This window comes from Amblyraja radiata, chromosome 11, assembly GCF_010909765.2.
Source record: "Amblyraja radiata isolate CabotCenter1 chromosome 11, sAmbRad1.1.pri, whole genome shotgun sequence".
Lineage (NCBI taxonomy): Eukaryota > Metazoa > Chordata > Chondrichthyes > Rajiformes > Rajidae > Amblyraja > Amblyraja radiata.
The window spans coordinates 15,603,793-15,622,410 of NC_045966.1; the positions used below are offsets into that span (position 1 = coordinate 15,603,793).

An 18,618-nucleotide genomic window follows, 5' to 3' on the forward strand; every position below is an offset into this window, starting at 1 on the left:
AGGAAATTCATTGTGTGTGTAATGGCAATACAAAAATCTGAACCTGACTCTGATTCAAAGTGGAGATGCAAGAGCCTGCAGATGCTGGAATCTTGAGTAAAACACAAAGCCGAGAGGAAGGACAGGCAAAAAACCATAATCTTAGAGTGACAGCTGCACCCCTCTGTGTACATGCTGCCGCCATTGCCATCAGAGTGAGGCCCAATGCAAATTGGAGGAGCAACACCTCATATTTCGCTTGGACAGCTTACAACACAAGTTTACATTGATTTCTTTAACTTCAAGGAACCGTTGTTTTCCCTGTCTCTCCGTCTCTCACTCACCGTAATTCTCAGACTAGTTTTAGTCTTCCTGATTCATTTTACTGATTGAATGCATCATTGTCACCTTCCCCTCAGCCAACATTGAACAATCCTAGAGATGGGACTCGACCGGTGAGACCGACGTCGGGCAGAGCCAAAGTGGTGGGTGACTCCATTGTCCGAGGTGCGAACTGGAGATTCTGTGGAGCCAGGCGAGACCCGAGGATCGTGTGTTGCCTCCCTGGTGCCAGGGTGCAAGATGTCACGCACCAAATTCAGAACATCCTCGAGAGGGAAGGTGAACAGCCAGCATTAGTTGTGCATGTAGGCACAAACGGAAGAAGAGGAAGGAGTTTCTGCAATGTGAGTTCAGAGAGTTAGGAAGAAGACTGAAAAGCAAGTTAAGAGTCAAGAGTGTTTTTTTCGGACGGGACAATGAAATTTTTACTTGCTGTAGCACAACAGAATATGTGAATTGTATATAACGGGAAAACAAAGAAAAAGTTCAATAAATAACAAATATAGTGCAAATAACAAATAATAATATAGTCTTTTGCAGTTCAGAGCTCATGGCATATTTGTTATGTTTCATAGCCTGATGGCTGTGGGGAAGTAGCTGTTCCTGAACCTAGATGTTACAGTCTTCAGGCTCCTGTACCTTCTTCCTGATGGCTGCGGTGAGATAAGTGTGTGGCCAGGATTGTGTGGGTCCTTGATGATTTTGGCTGCCTTTTCGAGGCAGCAATTACGATAGATCCCTTCGATGGTGGGGAGGTCAAAGCCGGTGATGGACTGGGCAGTGGTCACAACTTTTTGTAGTCTTTTTCGCTCCTGGACGTTCAAGTTGCCGAACCAGGCCACGATGCAACCAGTCAGAATGCTATCTACCGTGCACCTGAAGAAATTTAGGAGAATCCTCTTCGACATGCCGACTCTCCGTAATCTTCTCAGGAAGTAGAGTCGCTGATGTGCCTTCTTTACAAATGCATCGGTGTGCAGGGTCCAGGAAAGATCTTCTGATATATGCACGCCCAGGAATTTGAAGTTATTGACCCTCTCCACCATCGTGTTGTGCTGGCACCATTTGGTCAGTCGGTCTTCTAGCATGGTTATCTCTGGATGGCTTCCAGTACCTCGTGCTAATGAGGACAGGAACAGGGAGATAGGGGGGTCTTAATGTGTGGCCGAGGGGCTGGTGCAGGGAGCAAGGATTTAGATTTATAGACCACTGGGATCTCTTCTGGGGTAGGGGTGACCTGTACAAAAGGGACGCGTTACACCTTAACTGGAGGGGGACCGACGTTCTGGCAGGCAGGTTTGCTAGGGCTACACGTGTGGGTTTAAACTAAATAATGGGGGAGGAGGGATTGACAAATTGGGAGTATAAAGATGGAGTTGAAGAGGACTTGAGTGCAGGAAAAGTTACAAAGGACTCTCGAATTAATGGGAAGGAAAGTTCGAGAAGGGACAAGAGAGTAAGGTCAGGGCCAATTGCGAGCGGTGCGAGAGGGGAGGTGAATACCGAGGTCAAAGTGTTGTATATGAATGCGCGAAGTATAAGAAATAAAGTGGACGAGCTTGAAGCTCAGTTAGAAATTGGCAAGTATGATGTTGTGGCAATTACAGAGACTTGGCTGCAAGAGGGCCAGGGCTGGGAACTGAATATTCAAGGGTATACCTCCTATCGAAAAGACAGACAGGTGGGCAGAGGAGGGTGGGGTAGCTCTGTTGGTGAGGAATGAAATTCAGTCCCTTGCAAGAGGTGATATTGAAACAGGAGATGTGAAGTCAGTATGGATAGAACTAATGAATTGTAAGGGTAAAAAGACCCTAATGGGACTTATCTACAGGCCCCCAAACAGTAGCCTGGATATAGGGTGCAAGTTGAATCAGGAGTTAAAATTGGCATGTAGTAAAGGTAATGCTACGGTTGTTATGGGAGATTTCAACATGCAGGTAGACTGGGAAAATCTGGTTGGTACTGGACCCCAAGAAAGGGAGTTTGTGGAGTGCCTCCGTGATGGATTCTTAGAACAGCTTGTATTGGAGCCTACCAGGGAGAAGGCAATTTTGGATTTAGTGTTATGTAATTAACCGGATTTGATAAAGGAACTTGCGGTTAAGGAGCCGTTAGGAGGTAGTGACCATAATATGGTCAGGTTTAATCTACAATTGGAGAGGGAGAAGGGTAAATCGGAGGTGTCAGTGTTACAGTTGAATAAAGGGGACTATGGGGCCATGAGGAGTTGGCCAAAGTTGACTGGAAAGATACCCTAGCAGGGATGACAGTAGAGCAACAATGGCAGGTATTTCTGGGAATAATACAGGATCAGTTCATTCCAAAGAGGAAGAAAGATTCGAAGGGGAGTAAGGGGCAACCGTGGCTGACAAAGGGACAGTATAAAAATAAAAGAGAAGAAGTACAACGTAGCAAAGATGAGCGGGAAACAAGAGGATTGGGTTATGTTTAAAGAGCAACAGAAAATAACAAAAAAGGCAATACGGTGAGAAAAGATGAGGTACGAAGTTAAGCTAGCCAAGAATATAAAGGAGAATAATAAAAGCTATAAAAGCTTCTTTAGGTATGTGAAGAGGAAAAAATTAGTTAAGACCAAAGTTGAACCCTTGAAGACTGAAAAAGGTGAATTTATTATGGAAATGACAGATGAGTTGAACAGGTACTTTGGATCTGTCTTCACTAAGGAGGACACAAACAATCTTCCTGATATTCTCGTGACCAGAGCATCTAGGGTGATAACATGGGTGGAAATCCCGGGGGAGGGGGAACACCTCCCCCCCCCGCTCTGTTTTGAGAGGTGGGGGACGATCCCCCAATTTTTTGTAATCCGGATTTTAAAATTCGGTGAAATCTCTACTTTCCGCGAGACAGTGGGGGTGGGACTGATGATCGAGGGCAGACGTGGGGTGGGGGGGGGACCCATGATGATTCAGCGCAGTGATTGGAGGATGGAGGTGTCGGTCAGAGGTGGAAGTAGGGCGGTGGGACTGAGGATAGAGCGCGGTGAATGGAGGAGGAAGACGCCCGTGGAGCAGAGATCATAGAGCAGAGCTTGAATTGCATGCCCAGGTCATAGGTCACAAGCGAAAAACACTCTCGGCAGCCCTGGACACATCCGCAGAGAGGATCGATCCCGGATCTCCGGCACCGCAATCGCTGCCAAACCGCCACTGGACAATCCCTGTCCCCACCCGAGTGCCTCTTTCCACCCCCCCGCCCCACCACGCCCGGGGGTGGCCAGAGATGTCGGGGGTCAGACGGTAGCGGTGCCTCTAGACCCACAGCCAGCACAGAGAAGCAGTGCTAAATCCAAGCTCAACTCCGCGGAGAAGCAGCGCTAGCTTCACGGTTCCGGACTGGTGCCCCGTCAGTCCAGACAGGGCTGTAGGTTAACCCGGCGAGAAAGGCAGAGTTGAACTGGATTTAGCGCTGCTTCTCCGCGCTGGCCATAAGCCTAGGCCGTCATTCCCGTAAATCCAGGTAGGGCTGGTAGGCTAACAGGCAGAGTTGAGCTGGATTTAGTGCTGCTTCTCTGCGCTGGCTGTGGGCCTGTGGGCACCGCTCCCGTCTGACGTTAGGATTATTTAAAACTCCAAACATTAACATAGACACAAAGTGCTGCAGTAACTCAGATGGTCAGGCAGGCTTTCTGGAGTTAAAGGATGGGTGACGTTTCGGGTAGGAACCCTTGTTCTCATGTGTGAGTGTGCACATGCGCGCGCGGCCGCCAAGAAATTGTGTCCCCCCCCCCATGTTTTGATAGCGATTTCCGTGCCTGGTGACGAAGGAACTGAAGGAAATCCACATTAGGCAGGAAACGGTGTTGGGTAGACTGATGGGACTGAACGCTGATAAATCCCCAGGGCCTGATCAAAGATCATAGCTCCTCTATGATCTTTGGGCCTGATGGTCTGCATCCCAGGGTACTTAGGGAAGTGGCTCAAGAAATTATGGATGCATTGGTGATAATTTTCCAATGTTCTATAGATTCAGGATCAGTTCCTGTGGATTGGAGGGTAGCTAATGTTATCCCACTTTTTAAGAAAGACGGGTGAGAGAAAACAGGGAATTACAGACCAGTTAGCCTGATTTCGGTGGTGGGAAAGATGCTGGAGTCAATTATTAAAGAGGTAATAATGAGGCATTTGGTTAGCAGTAAAAGGATTAGTCCAAGTCAGTATGGATTTATGAAAGGGAAATCATGCTTGACTAATCTTCTGGAATTTTTTGAGGATGTGACAAGTAAAATGGATGAAGGGAAGACTGGATGGACTCGGCTTGTACTCGCTAGTATTTAGGAGATTGAGGGGGGATCTTATAGAAACTTACAAAATTCTTAAGGGGTTGGACAGGCTAGATGCAGGAAGATTGTTCCCGATGTTGGGGAAGTCCAGGACAAGGGGTCACAGTTTAAGGATAAAGGGGAAATCCTTTGGGGCCGAGATGAGAAAAGCATTTTTCACACAGAGAGTGGTGAATCTCTGGAACTCTCTGCCACAGAAGGTAGTTGAGGCCAGTTCATTGGCTATATTTAAGAGGGAGTTAGATGTGGCCCTTGTGGCTAAAGGGATCAGGGGGTATGGAGAGAAGGCGGGTACGGGATACTGAGTTGGATGATCAGCCATGATCATATTGAATGGCGGTGCAGGCTTGAAGGGCCGAATGGCCTACTCCTGCACCTATTTTCTATGAATCCATGAGCCAGTGGATGTAGTGTATCTAGCCTTTCAGAAAGCCTTTGATAAGGTCCCACAAGGGAGACTGGTGACTAAAATTAGAGCATATGGTATTGGGGGTAGGGTGTTGACATGGACAGAAAATTGGTTGGCAGACAGGAAGCAAAGAGTAGGAGTGAACGGGTCCTTTTCAGAATGGCAGGCAGTGGCGAGTGGAGTGCCGCAAGGCTCGGTGTTGGGGCCGCAACTGTTTACCATATATATTAATGATTTGGAAGAGGGAATTAGGAGCAACACTAGCAAGTTTGCGGATAACACAAAGCTGGGTGGCAGTGTGAACTGTGAAGAGGATGTTAAGAGGTTGCAGGGTGACCTGGACAGGTGAGTGAGTGGGCAGATGCATGGCAGATGCAGTATAATATAGATAAATGTGAGGTTATCGACTTTGGCGGCAAAAACAAGGGGGCAGATTATTATCTCAATGGGGTTAGGTATGAGGGAGGTGCAGCGAGACCTGGGCATCCTTGTACACCGGTCACTGAAAGTTGGCTTACAGGTACAGCAGACAGTGAAGAAAGCTAATGGAATGTTGCTCTTCATAACAAGAGGATTTCAGTATACGAGTAAAGAGGTTCTTCTAGAAACATAGAAAATAGGTGCAGGAGTAGGCCATTCGGCCCTTCGAGCCTGCACCGCCATTCGATATGATCATGGCTGATCATCCAACTCAGTATCCCATCCCTGCCTTCTCTCCATACCCCCTGATCCCCCTAGCCACAAGGGCCACATCTAACTCCCTCTTAAATTTAGCCAATGAACTGGCCTCAACTACCTTCTGTGGCAGAGAATTCCACAGATTTACCACTCTCTGTGTAAAAAATGATTTTCTCATCTCGGTCCTAAAAGACTTCCCTCTTATCCTTAAACTGTGACCCCTAGTTCTGGACTTCCCCAACATCGGGAATAATCTTCTTGCATCTAGCCTGACCAACCCCTTAAGAATTTTGTAAGTTTCTATAAGATCCCCCCTCAATCTTCTAAATTCTAGCGTGTACAAGCCAAGTCTATCCAGTCTTTCTTCATATAAAAGTCCTGCCATCCCAGGAATCAGTCTGGTGAACCTTCTCTGTACTCCCTCTATGGCAAGAATGTATTTCCTCAGATTAGGAGCAAAACTGTACGCAAGACTCCAGATGTGGTCTCACCAAGACCCTGTACAACTGCAGTAGAACCTCCCTGCTCTTATACTCAAATCCTTTTGCTATGAATATGCTCAAATCCTTTTGCTATGAATATACTCAAATCCTTTTGCTATAATTATACTCAAATCCTTTTGCTATGAATATACTCAAATCCTTTTGCTATGAATATACTCAAATCCTTTTGCTATGAATATTCTCAAATCTTTTTGCAATGAATATACTCAAATCCTTTTGCTATGAATTGGAAGAGGGAATTAAAAGAGGGAGCAGTTCTATAGGGCTGCAGCTGTATAGGGCTCTGATGGGACCACATCTGGAGTATTGTGTACAGCTTTGGTCTCCTAATTTGAGGCAGGACATCCTTGTGATTGAGGCAGTGCAGCATAGGTTCACGAGATTGATCCCTGGGATGGCGGGACTGTCATATGAGGAAAGATTGAAAAGACTAGGCTTGTATTCACTGGAGTTTAGAAGGATGAGGGGGTATCTTATAGAAACAGATAAAATTATAAAAGGACTGGACAAGCTAGATGCAGGAAAAATGTTCCCAATGTTGGGCGAGTCCAGAACCAGGGGCCACAGTCTTAGAATAAAGGGGAGGTCATTTAAGACTGAGGTGAGAAAAACTTTTTCACCCAGAGAGTTGTGAATTTATGGAATTCCCTGCCACAGAGGGCAATGGAGGCCAAGTCATTGGATGGATTTAAGTGAGAGTTAGATAGAGCTTTAGGGGCTAGTGGAGTCAAGGGATATGGGGATAAGGCAGGCATGGGGTATTGATAGGGGACGATCAGCCATGATCCAAGATGGCGTCGCGTGCACAACGCGAGGCTCTGCGTCTCCGTAGCTTTTGCAATTTTTTTTTTCTGCTAATAATTACCTTAGTTTTCGCCCAGAGCACTCGAGCGAAGACTCTGTACGGCCGTCAGGAGCTACTGGAGCTCGGCCGTCTCTGCACAACGAGCCCCAGAAGCGACTTCCAACTGCCGCCGGAGATCGCCAGGACACCGTGGTCTAGCGGGCCAGCTCCCTCGACAGGAAGTGCCCGGAGGTGGCGCAGGGACCGCAAACAAAGACGTGGGAAGCGGGGAGGCTATCGAGCTAGGCTGAAATCAAACCCGCACCAGCCAGCTCTGCCCAGCATTTTCCTCGCGAATGCCCGGTCCCTGGTGAGTAAAATCGACGAACTAAGGCTGCGGATCACCACACACAGACGGATCGCCGACTGCAACGCCATGGTCTTCACCGAAACATGGCTCAACGGTAACATCCCGGACACGCCATCGAGCTGGAGGGGCGCACTGTCTTCAGGGCCGACAGAACAGCGGAGGACTCCGGTAAGACCAAGGGCGGCGGACTGTGCATTTATGTGAATAACACATGGTGTACGGACGTTGTTAGGATTGGTAGTCACTGCTCTGCTGACCTGGAATACCTGATGATAAAGTGCAGGCCCTTCTATCTGCCCAGAGAATTCACATCGACTGTTATCACTGCAGTCTATGTACCCCCGGACGCTAATGCCAGGCTAGCAATGGAAGAGCTGCAAGCTGCTATCAGCAAACAACTAACTGCACACCCAAAGGGGGCATTTATTGTTGCGGGTGATTTCAACCACTCCAACCTTAAAATTGTCTCCCCAGGTTCCATCAGCATGTTTCCTGCCCAACCAGAGGAAACAATATTCTGGACTTAGTATATACTAACATTACTGAAGCCTACAAAGCCCTCCCCCTCCCCCACCTTGGTCAGTCTGACCACCTCTCTCTGTTCCTGCTCCCCAAATACACACCTCTGATCAGACGTGTGAAACCTACCGTGAGGACAGTGGAGGTTTGGCCTGAGGGGGCTGTCTCTGTTTTACAGGAGCAGCTTCATCAAACAGACTGGAGTCATACCCAGTCCACCTTTAACTCCCAAGTGGACATCAACTCATACACCTCAACAGTCTTGGACTATATAAAATTCTGCACTGATAACGTCACTACCCACAAAGAGATAAAGACCTTCCCTAACCAGAAGCCGTGGATGAGCAGGGAGGTCAGACTCCTGCTGAAGGCTCGCGATGCCGCTTTCAGATCTGGCAACGCTGAGGGATACAGCTCATCCAGGGCCAATCTGAAAATGGGAATTAGGAATGCTAAACTCAATCACAAACGGCGGATTGAGGAGCATTTCCAAAACAACTCCGACCCCAGGCGCATGTGGCAATGAATCAAATCCATTGCCGATTACCAGAAAGTTAACACCCCCTCCCCAGACAACGCCTCCCTTCCGGGCGAGCTAAACCATTTCTATGCTCGCTTTGACCGGGACAACAAAACTCCAGCCACCAAAGTTGCTCCACCCCCGAATGAACAACCCCTCAGTCTCTCCACCTCTGCTGTACAAGATGCACTGAGCAAGGTGAATGAGCACAAAGCTGCCGGCCCCGATGGCATCCCCGGGCGGGTACTCAGGGCATGTGCTGGACAACTATCCCTAGTCTTCACTGACATTTTCAATCTGTCACTGGCCCAGGGTGTTGTCCCCACTTGCCTCAAGACATCAACCATCGTGCCAGTGCCCAAACAATCAGCTACAGGGAGTCTCAACGATTTCCGCCCAGTGGCACTCACCCCTGTCATTGCAAAGTGCTTTGAGCGGCTGATCTTGGCTCACCTCAAAGGAAGCCTCCCCCCCACACTGGACCCCCATCAGTTTGCCTACCGGACCAACAGGTCTACAGAGGACGCCATATCGGCGGCCCTACACTCTGCCCTGACCCACCTGGACAGCAATAATACCTACATCAGGATACTGTTCATTGATTTCAGCTCTGCCTTTAACACTGTCATCCCCGCCAGCTTGATCACCAAACTCAGCGGACTTGGCATCTCCACCTCCCTCTGCAACTGGACACTGGCTTTCCTCACCAACAGACCGCAGTCTGTTAGGGTCAACAACCTCACCTCCTCCACTATAACACTGAACACCGGCGTGCCACAGGGCTGTGTGCTCAGCCCTCTCCTCTACTCCCTCTTCACCCATGACTGCATCCCTAAGAATGGATCCAACGCCATCATTAAATTTGCCGACGACACCACGGTGGTAGGACTGATCAGTGACAACGACGAGTCAGCCTACAGGGATGAGGTCCAGCAGCTGACAACCTGGTGTGCCAACAATAACCTCGTCCTCAACTCCAAGAAGACGAAGGAAATTATTGTCGACTTCAGGAAGATCAGCGGGGGCAGACATACCCCCATCCATATAAACGGGACTGAGGTGGAGCGCGTCTCCAACTACAAATTCCTCGGGGTACACATCTCGGAGGATCTGTCCTGGTCCCTCAACACCTCCAAGCTGATCAAAAAGGCGCAGCAGCGCCTTTACTTCCTGAGGCTCAAGAAAGCTCACCTGTCCCCCCAGATCCTGACCAACTTTTACCGCTGTACCATCGAAAGCATCCTGACCACCTGCTTCACGGTATGGTACAGCAGTTGCACCGTAGCGGACAGGAAGGCACTACAACGGGTGGTGAAAACCGCGCAGTACATCATCGGTGCCCCGCTCCCTGCCATGGATGCCCTCCACCGAAAATGGTGTCTGAGACGGGCCGGGAAGATCATTAAAGACCCCTCCCACCCCAACCATGGACTGTTTGCCCTCCTCCCATTAGGGAGGCGGTACAGGAGCCTCAGGTCTCGTACTAGTAGGATGAGGAACAGCTTCTACAATAATACCATCACATTGCTGAACTCGGAGTCCCGCCGATAGATTTCTCCAGTCTCTCCGTCCACATTGTTTGATTATTCTGTATTTTTATTTCTATATTGCACTATTACTACGGACTGACGCTAAACTGCATTTCGTTGTACCCATACTTGTATTTGTGCAATGGCATTAAAGTTGAATTGAATTGAATTGAATTGAATGATCACATTGAATGGCGGTGCTGGCTCGAAGGGCCGAATGGCCTCCTCCTGCACCTCTTGTCTATTGTCTACAATTCTACATTTACTTGAGCAACGTCTGCTTTGATCTGTCGTTTTCACATCTTACCCTTCCATATCTCTAGTCTCCCTCTCCCCTGACTCTCAGTCTGAAGAAGTGTCTGGAACCGAAACGTCACCCATTCCTTCTCTCCAGAGATGCTGCCTGTCCTGCTGAGTTACTCCAGCTTTTTGTGTCTACCTCCGGTGTAAACCAGCATCCGCAGTTCCTTCCTTCACGTTGCCATCACCAGTCTCCATGGCAACCAGGCGGCCCTGCGAGCCGCCCAGAGAGCACTGCGCGTGAGCACGTCAGATCCGGGCTCGGCCGGGCGGCTTCCTCTTTCTCTGCGGCCGTGGATAAGGGGGCTTTGCTGAGGCCAGGGCTGCGCCGCAATCCGTCTCCATCGCCTCCGGGAACGCTCCGTATCCATTCACCATGACGGAACAGATGACTCTCCGCGGGACCCTAAAGGGACACAGTAGCTGGGTGACACAAATCGCCACCACCCCTCAATTCCCAGACATGATTCTGTCGGCGTCCCGAGGTAGGCCGGGCCGGGCCGGGCAGGGCAGGGCAGGGCAGGGCAGGGCAGGACTCCAACCCGCGGTGTTGGCAATGTGGAGCCGGGTGGAGCAGCCTTTTGCTCGGCTCCCCATTCACTTTTCTCTGCGCTTCCCTCTATCCTATCTTGTGGAACTATCTGGTTTTTCTTGGCTCCGGTTAGCGGGAGTGGATGTCTACGCTGACATCCGCTAATGAGGCAGACCCTTAACTCCATCTAGTCCAAAAAGTGTCGTGGAGCAGGCAGCCGCCTTGTTGAAAGTGAAAAAAATTGTATTTAAATCTAAGCAACCAATATTTTGACGAGTATATTACGCATGCAACTTAAAGATGCTTGTTACCGTTCAAAACTTGCATGAATCAAAGTGCTTTACAACTACGATACTTGACGGTTTTATTTTTAAAAAAAAACGATTGAGGGCATAAAGAGATGTACATCTTGTGCCTCTTCACCATCTGATTTCTAGCAAGATGTTTGGCAATATTACATCCTCTGCCGCTACGTAAGGTAACATTTCTCCCATAACTATGTCCAAATATCTATGTGTCCCTTTTCGATGTTCCCAATGATCTCCCAGAGTAGAGGCTGTTGTAGGTTTACACTACATGGGTTTTGAGTCATCTCAGACTTAAATTGCCTATCTCTTAGGCCTTTTAGGTGTAGGTAATTTGCTTTGGAGGAATGGACCCTTGACCTGTCAGTGTTGCTCATATTTCTTTGGTTATTCTTCTAAACAAGTGAGTATAGGCTCTCCTTGCATCTTTTATAGAATGCAATATTCCCGGATACAATGTGGTAATTTGTTGCACCGTCCCCAAGGCATTTTTATTCTTGATTACAAACATAACGGTGTGCTGTATTACAAAGACGTGGACACTCACCAGATGCCTGAACAATTGCAGCAAGATTTTGGTACTCTTATATTGATCCCTATGCAATTAAATCTTGCATTTTGATTTCCTAGTAACTTTGCAGTCTTACTTTTATGTGTATCAATCTCTGCACTTTCATAATGGCTCCTTGCCACTTAAACATGCAATTTTTCTGTCTGACTTGTAAAAATAAAACAATTCCCCTGATTATACTTATCTGTCATCTTCCTGCCCATTAAAAATGGAAACAAATATTGAAATTCTGGAAAATAAAACACAAAATGCTGACGATTAGTCAGGATCTGTGGCAAAAACACCAATTAACCAAAGGAATCTGAAGAATGGTTCTGACCAGACACATCACCTATCCAAGTTCTCCAGTGATGCTGCCTAACTCACTGAGTTACTCCAGTAGCTTGACTCCTTTATTATAAACTTGTATCTGCAACTGATCAGTCTGAAGAAGGGTTTTGGCCCGAAACGTTGCCTATTTCCTTCGTTCCATGGGTGCTGCTGTACCCGCTGAGTTTCTCCAGCATTTTTGTCTATTTTCAATTAACATTGGATTTGGATTCTTTCCAAAGGGTTATTTCAAAATACTCAGTTGCTTGGAGAGAGGACGGCAACATGCATATGCATCTTTCAAAAGTATTTCGCATTAATGATTAACAAATTATCTGTATTAGTACAGCACTCGCGGGGGGGGGGGGGGAATACTATGATGCATGGGATGTGGATGAATTGCAATAGGGAATGCAGGTAGTAAAGATGGTTTCAATCAGTCTTGGTTCACTGTATTCGTTATTCTATTTCAGATAAATCTATCATCATGTGGAAACTAACTAGGGATGAGACCAGTTACGGTATGCCTCAACGTTCCCTCACTGGTCATTGTCACTTCATCAGTGATGTGGTCATTTCTTCTGATGGTCAGTTTGCCCTTTCTGGTTCCTGGGATTCAACCCTGCGACTTTGGGATTTGACAACGTAAGAATGCAGCTAAAACACCCAACAGTTTCTTAAGAAAACATTTTAATTACAACTTATACCAATTGCACAATTAATTTTTTTTTAAACAATAAATGGCACCTTTCCTGCAATTTACTGTATTTCTAATTTTATTTCTCCCCTAGGGGTACGACAACCCGCACATTTAGTGGTCACACCAAGGATGTACTGAGTGTTGCCTTTTCAGCAGATAATCGGCAAATTGTGTCTGGTTCCCGTGACAAAACTGTTAAACTGTGGAACACCCTTGGAGTTTGCAAGTACACCATCCAGGTAAAATTGAGGCTGAATTGTTTCAATTCCACATACTTTAACAAACACTAGTATTATCCTTCAGTGCAAATATGCTTTGGTTATTCTTGAGAGTGAGTTAAATTCCCAATCTAAAAGACCAACAGTAGACAGTGAGATGGAAAACTTTAGTTTGCAGGAAGATATAGATGTCCTGTCACATGAAATATCTTGCAGTGAAATGTTATCACTGGGCAAAAAATGGGAGGGTGCTTACTGATGGTTGTGGGGGAAGAAGAAGAGAATTTGCTTTTAAAGGCAGGACAAATGATAGAAATGTATGTATTTGGCGGTATAGCATGTAAGTGCAAGGAAGTTGTGCTGTACCACTATACATTAATAGGATGACAATGTGTCCCCTATTAATTCTAAGCACTGCTTTACAGGTATATAATTTAAACTGGAAATCCTATTGACACGTGTCAAATGCAATTGACATATTATTGACAAGACTTGTAACATTTAGAAGGATTAGATCAGGGATCAGCAACCTACGGCCCCCAGGCCGAATGCGGCCTGTAACCCGAAATAATCCGGACCGCGGGTGGATTTTGTTTCCCGTATTCATCCGGCCCGCCGAACGAGCACGGCCAAACTCTGGCTGTATCGCATCCTGCGCAAAGCTGTCGGCGCGGCCGAGCACCTTTTGTGAACATGTTTAAGAAAGAACTGCAGATGCTGGAAAATTGAAGGTAGACAAAAATGCTGGAGAAACTCAGCGGGTGAGACATGCAAGGATTGCATGAGGCTGCCTCACCCGCTGAGTTTCTCCAGCATTTTTGTCTACCTTCTGTGAACACGTGATTTGATGCCTGCCATGCGGGGCAGGATCCGTATACACGTGATTGATGTGGCCCACCATCTGCTCACAGACATGCGTCCTGGCCCCTATGCAGAACAAGGTTGCCGACCCCTGGATTAGATGGTTGATTGTTTTCTTTGGAACAGAAGTCTGAGGGCAGTCTTAATTGAGTTGTGTAAAATTATGAGGAGCACGGCTAGGGGATGGGCAAAGGTCAGCACATATGGATTTAATCTGTCGGATGAAAGGATAGGGGGATATGAAGAAGAATGTTTTGCCTGCAGAGACGTAGGATTCTGGAATCTGCCACTTTGGTAGAGGCTCAAACCCTCAGCATATTTGCACAACTAGATACGGATATGATAGGTGGTTGAATGGCCTGCTGTGTTTAAAAGGTTTTCAGTGATCATGAATGACACATGATACAGCAAAACTAGTGACACAATCTCAGTGCATGGCTGACAGACCAAATAAATGCATAGAGAACACAATTTATTATAAAATAATCAGAAATAGGTGCAACTTACTTGACCACATGGTGGTCATCCACTTCTGCTTCAATAAATCAAGTAATTCAGTAAATACAGTAGTTATTTAGTAAGTTAAATGAGAATGTATTTGATGCTAAATTATTAGATGTATGTCTATTTTATGATGGGGTAAAAGAAAGCATCTGACCAATATTTCATGGCCACGTGTTTGTTTATTCATTGTTTATTCAAAACAATAGCTGAAACCTGGAGGGTACTGGGAATGCCTTTCTATTAGCTGATGTCATGGAACGCTATTTATCAGGTGATGCATCATGGCGGGGAGGGTACAAAAGGTGTACTCTGCGAGTTGATGTCTTGAAATTGGAGACATCAGTTATTGATGTAATGTTATGGTAAGAATTTGGCGGATGTAAAGAAATTTATGTTGAATCTCTATTGTAATATCTTGTCTTTGTTAAATTTTATACACTTTTATGCGTTCCAATCCGCAGGACGAATGCCACAGTGAATGGGTTTCGTGTGTTCGCTTCTCGCCAAATAGCAGCAATCCCATCATTGTCTCCTGTGGGTGGGACAAACTGGTTAAGGTAAATATGTGGCAGATATAGATTAGAGTTTGAGTGGTGGGGGTGTGGTGTTGCTTTGAATTTTTTAATTGATTGTATAATAGTTGTTAGGATGAACCAGTTTCGTTTTTAGTTTAGAGATATAGCGTGGCAACAGGCCTTTGTCCACCGAGTCCGCGCCAACCAGCAATCACTGTACATTAACACTATCCACAAGCTAGGAACAATTTGCAATTTTACAAAGTCACTTAACCTACTAACCTGTATGTCTTTGGGTGTGGAGAAGGGAAACCAGAGCTCCCAGGGAAAACCCACGCAGGTCATAGGGAGAACGTACAAACTCTGTATAGACAAGCATCCGTAGTCAGGATCGAACCCAGGTCTTTGGCAACTCGACTGCTGCCTTTGCAGACATTTTTGTGATCTGGTTTGAATATCATTTTTGTGTTTAATTCTCTTATTGTTTTCAGTTAATTTTGGGGCTTGATTTCCTTTTTTGATTTGTGATGAAGAACGATCGATGTTTGTGAGATGGGCTAATTTGCACTACACCCCATTCCTCTACAGTGCTCATTTTCCCTCAGCATATAGGAATTCTATCAGAACTATGTCCCACTTGTTTTTCTGTGACATGATATAATTCACATGCCCATTACTTCAGCCTGGTTATCCTACCGCCCATTATGGGGGTAATAAACTTACCAGCTAACGTCTCTTCGGTTTGAAGCGGGGAAGCAAGTTTAGTTTAGAGATACAGCGTGGTAACAGGCCCTTCGACCCACCGAATTTGTACCAACCCTGTGCACTAGCACTATCCTACATGTAATGGACCATTTACAATTTTCAACAAAGCCAATTAACCTGCAAATCTATGTCTTTGGAGTGTGGGCGGAAACCCACGCGGCCACAGGGAGAAAGCTCAAACTCCGTACAGACAGCACCCGTAGTCGGGGTTGAACCTGAGTCTCTGGTGCTGTACGGCAGAAGCTCTATAACTCCACCACCATGCCGCCCATGATCACCCAAAGAAGCGTGTGTGGTGATGCAGAATATGTAAACTCCACTCAGCACCACAGGTCAGGGTATACTCTGGAGCTGTGAGGTACTGCATTACTATTTATCCAACTCATTATGATTGCTTTGTGTTCTGTTACTTAAAAAATTGCATTAGTTAATAGACAAATGATGTATTTTTAAAAGGAGGCATTGAATATGCTCTTTCCTGTTCCAGGTTTGGAACTTAGCCAACTGCAAACTGAAAACAAATCATATTGGGCATTCTGGTTTCCTGAATACCGTTACCGTTTCTCCTGATGGATCCCTATGCGCTTCAGGTGGCAAGGTACATTATTTTGTTTTATAACCTTGCTATTTACATTTGGTAATTTAGGTGGCTAAATTGGTAATGACTTGGACATAATTGTTAAGGAAACTCAAGTTATTTGAACCAACCTGCCATGAGAACCTTCCAGTTAAGCATTAGCTCTCTTGTAAATTTTGACTTGAGTTAAAGCTTGAAACAAAAGATAGAAATCTAATGCTCAGCAGTGAGGACTCTTGAATTCTCTAAGCTATTTATTGATATATGTTTAAGATATGCTGTTTTCTGTTCTATAGGATGGACAAGCCATGTTGTGGGATCTCAATGAGGGAAAACATCTGTACACCTTGGATGGTGGTGGCATTATCAGTGCCTTGTGCTTTAGTCCCAATAGGTATTGGCTATGTGCTGCCACTGGGCCCAGCATTAAAATTTGGGTAAGTAGGAGTATATTTTGGAGTTTTCTTTGAAACATTGGAAGGTGAAACAGTTCCGAAGAGAAGTTTAAGGATTTAGAAAAGATTTCCTTTAAACCTATAGAATTATGCTACATTGTTTAAAATGAGCAGTGCACTGTCTGCTTCATGAAGCCAGGCAGCTCGGTTCTATTTTACTGGCCAGTTTATCTCCTTTGTTGTCTGGATATAGTTGCCTGGCACTTCCTTTTGATACTCTCACATTTTTGTGCTATGTAGAGAAACCAAAGCAAGTGAAGATTGTAGAATGAAGCTTTTCTCTTTCCTCACCTGGACCTGCTTATTCAAAAAGACAAAATAAGCCATGATCTGTTTTTTGTGTAACTTGAGCATTGGTTGAGCATATCTGAAAGTTAGATGGTTGTAAGAATTCCATTATCTTAAAATGCAATTGCATGAAGCATATTCAGATTTAAATAGAAACCTTAGAAACCATGTACAATTTTTGTTTATAACTGCGTTAGTGAAAATATCAAATTGTACTTTGTATTGAGAGGCCTGACAATCGAGCCTTCCATAGTGGCGACCGGAGAGTTTATGGCCCCGACCACGGATGAACAAAGGAGGAGGACTGACTAAACTTTGTGCCTTCCACCGCAGTGAAGAATGCTGTGGTGGATGTTTGTGTTAAATTTTATTGTGTATTGTGTGTTCTTTTTAATTGCTGCCAAATTCATTTCACTGCACCTTCGGCTGCATGTGGCGAATAATATTGACTTTGACTTTGATTGTTGACAGGACCTGGAAGGAAAAATCATCGTGGATGAATTAAGACAGGAAGTAATTAGCACCAGCAGTAAAGCAGAGCCTCCACAGTGTACATGCCTGGCTTGGTCTGCAGATGGACAGGTATCTATATTTGCCTAAGTCTGAAGAAGGGGTTCGGCCCGAAACGTTGCCTATTTCCTTCGCTCCATAGATGCTGCTGCACCTGCTGAGTTTCACCAGCATTTTTGTGTACCTCCTATCTTTATTTGTCAATTGAAATACAGCCAGTATCCCGATGATTATGTTCAATCACACAAGTATCTGAACCTTATGGCGATGATTACAAGTCCTGCAAATATGAGGGATATGAGATTGGAATTTTTGTTGGTTAAATGGTGAAATGGCTGTTGCCATTTCATGTTAGTGCACATTATCCAAGTTAAATGTGTTAAATAGTGCAAATATCTTGTAATTTTAGTAGCACTGACTTAGCTGTTTGAGAATCTGGAAACCTCCAAGTGAAACATTTTAGGGTTTTTTTTTTTAAGTCTGCAACATCAGGATTAATTTCTGACTTTGTATTTCAGACCTTGTTTGCTGGCTACACGGATAACCTCATCAGAGTCTGGCAGGTCACCATTGGAACAAGATAAAGTACTTTTTGCAAGAAGTTGGAAAATCTTGTTCGGGCTGATTTAAAATAAAATATTACTGTCACTTTGCATGTGTGGGGAGAATGTTTTTTATTCTTGTTTTTTTTTTTTAATGGATGACCACCAAAAACACCTTGCCTACCATCTGAAATAGGTAATTGCTCCATTTAAAAAAATATATTGTATTTGCATTACTGCTCGGTGAATTTGTGCTTTTTTTCCCCTCTTGCAGTTTGCTCAAAATCTTTTTTTAGCTTGGCAAAGATCTAAATTGGTTTAACGTATCTAGGTTCCGAATACAGGTGCACAACCTTTTATCCGAAAGCCTTGGGACCAGACACTTTTCGTAATTCAGAATTTGTCGGTCTTCGGAATGGAAATATTTTTGCGTAGATTTTAATGGCTGGCTCAGTGGTAGAGTGCTCGGCTCATATCCGCTAGTTCGCGAGTTTGCGCCTTGATCCTGGCAGTTACTCGATCGCGAGTTTGAGTCTTCAATGTCGTTTTTTCTTGCAGAATAAATGTTTATATGAAATGCAGTGTAGTAGAGGTGTACTGACTGTGTGGGCGGAACTTTGGAAGTGATTGCCCACCAGTCTAAAAAGCCGCTGTGTCTCCCTGTCCCTGGGATAGCAGGGGGCGATCAAATAGCACAATACCCCCCTCCCCCTCCAACTCCAGAGGAATC

General features: G+C 45.6%; 1 protein-coding gene across 1 annotated transcript; it reads left to right on the top strand.

Moving 5' to 3' along the window:
* Window positions 1-10,462: 10,462 nt before the first annotated feature.
* On the top strand, window positions 10,463-17,999 carry rack1 (receptor for activated C kinase 1). The gene is made up of 8 exons (XM_033029393.1): window positions 10,463-10,721; window positions 12,427-12,598; window positions 12,745-12,892; window positions 14,698-14,793; window positions 16,004-16,114; window positions 16,390-16,530; window positions 17,308-17,418; window positions 17,865-17,999. Exons 1-8 carry the CDS (start codon window positions 10,613-10,615, stop codon window positions 17,928-17,930), a joined length of 954 nt encoding a protein of 317 aa, XP_032885284.1. The 5' UTR covers window positions 10,463-10,612; the 3' UTR covers window positions 17,931-17,999.
* The last annotated feature ends 619 nt before the right edge of the window (window positions 18,000-18,618 follow it).

Coding starts and splice junctions, on each gene's coding strand:
- rack1 (XM_033029393.1), top strand. CDS start 10,613: ATGACGGAACAGATGACTCTCCGCGGGACCCTAAAGGGACACAGTAGC. Junction 12,893..14,697: donor TTTGCAAGTACACCATCCAG/GTAAAATTGAGG, acceptor TCCAATCCGCAG/GACGAATGCCACAGTGAATG. Junction 16,531..17,307: donor GGCCCAGCATTAAAATTTGG/GTAAGTAGGAGT, acceptor GATTGTTGACAG/GACCTGGAAGGAAAAATCAT.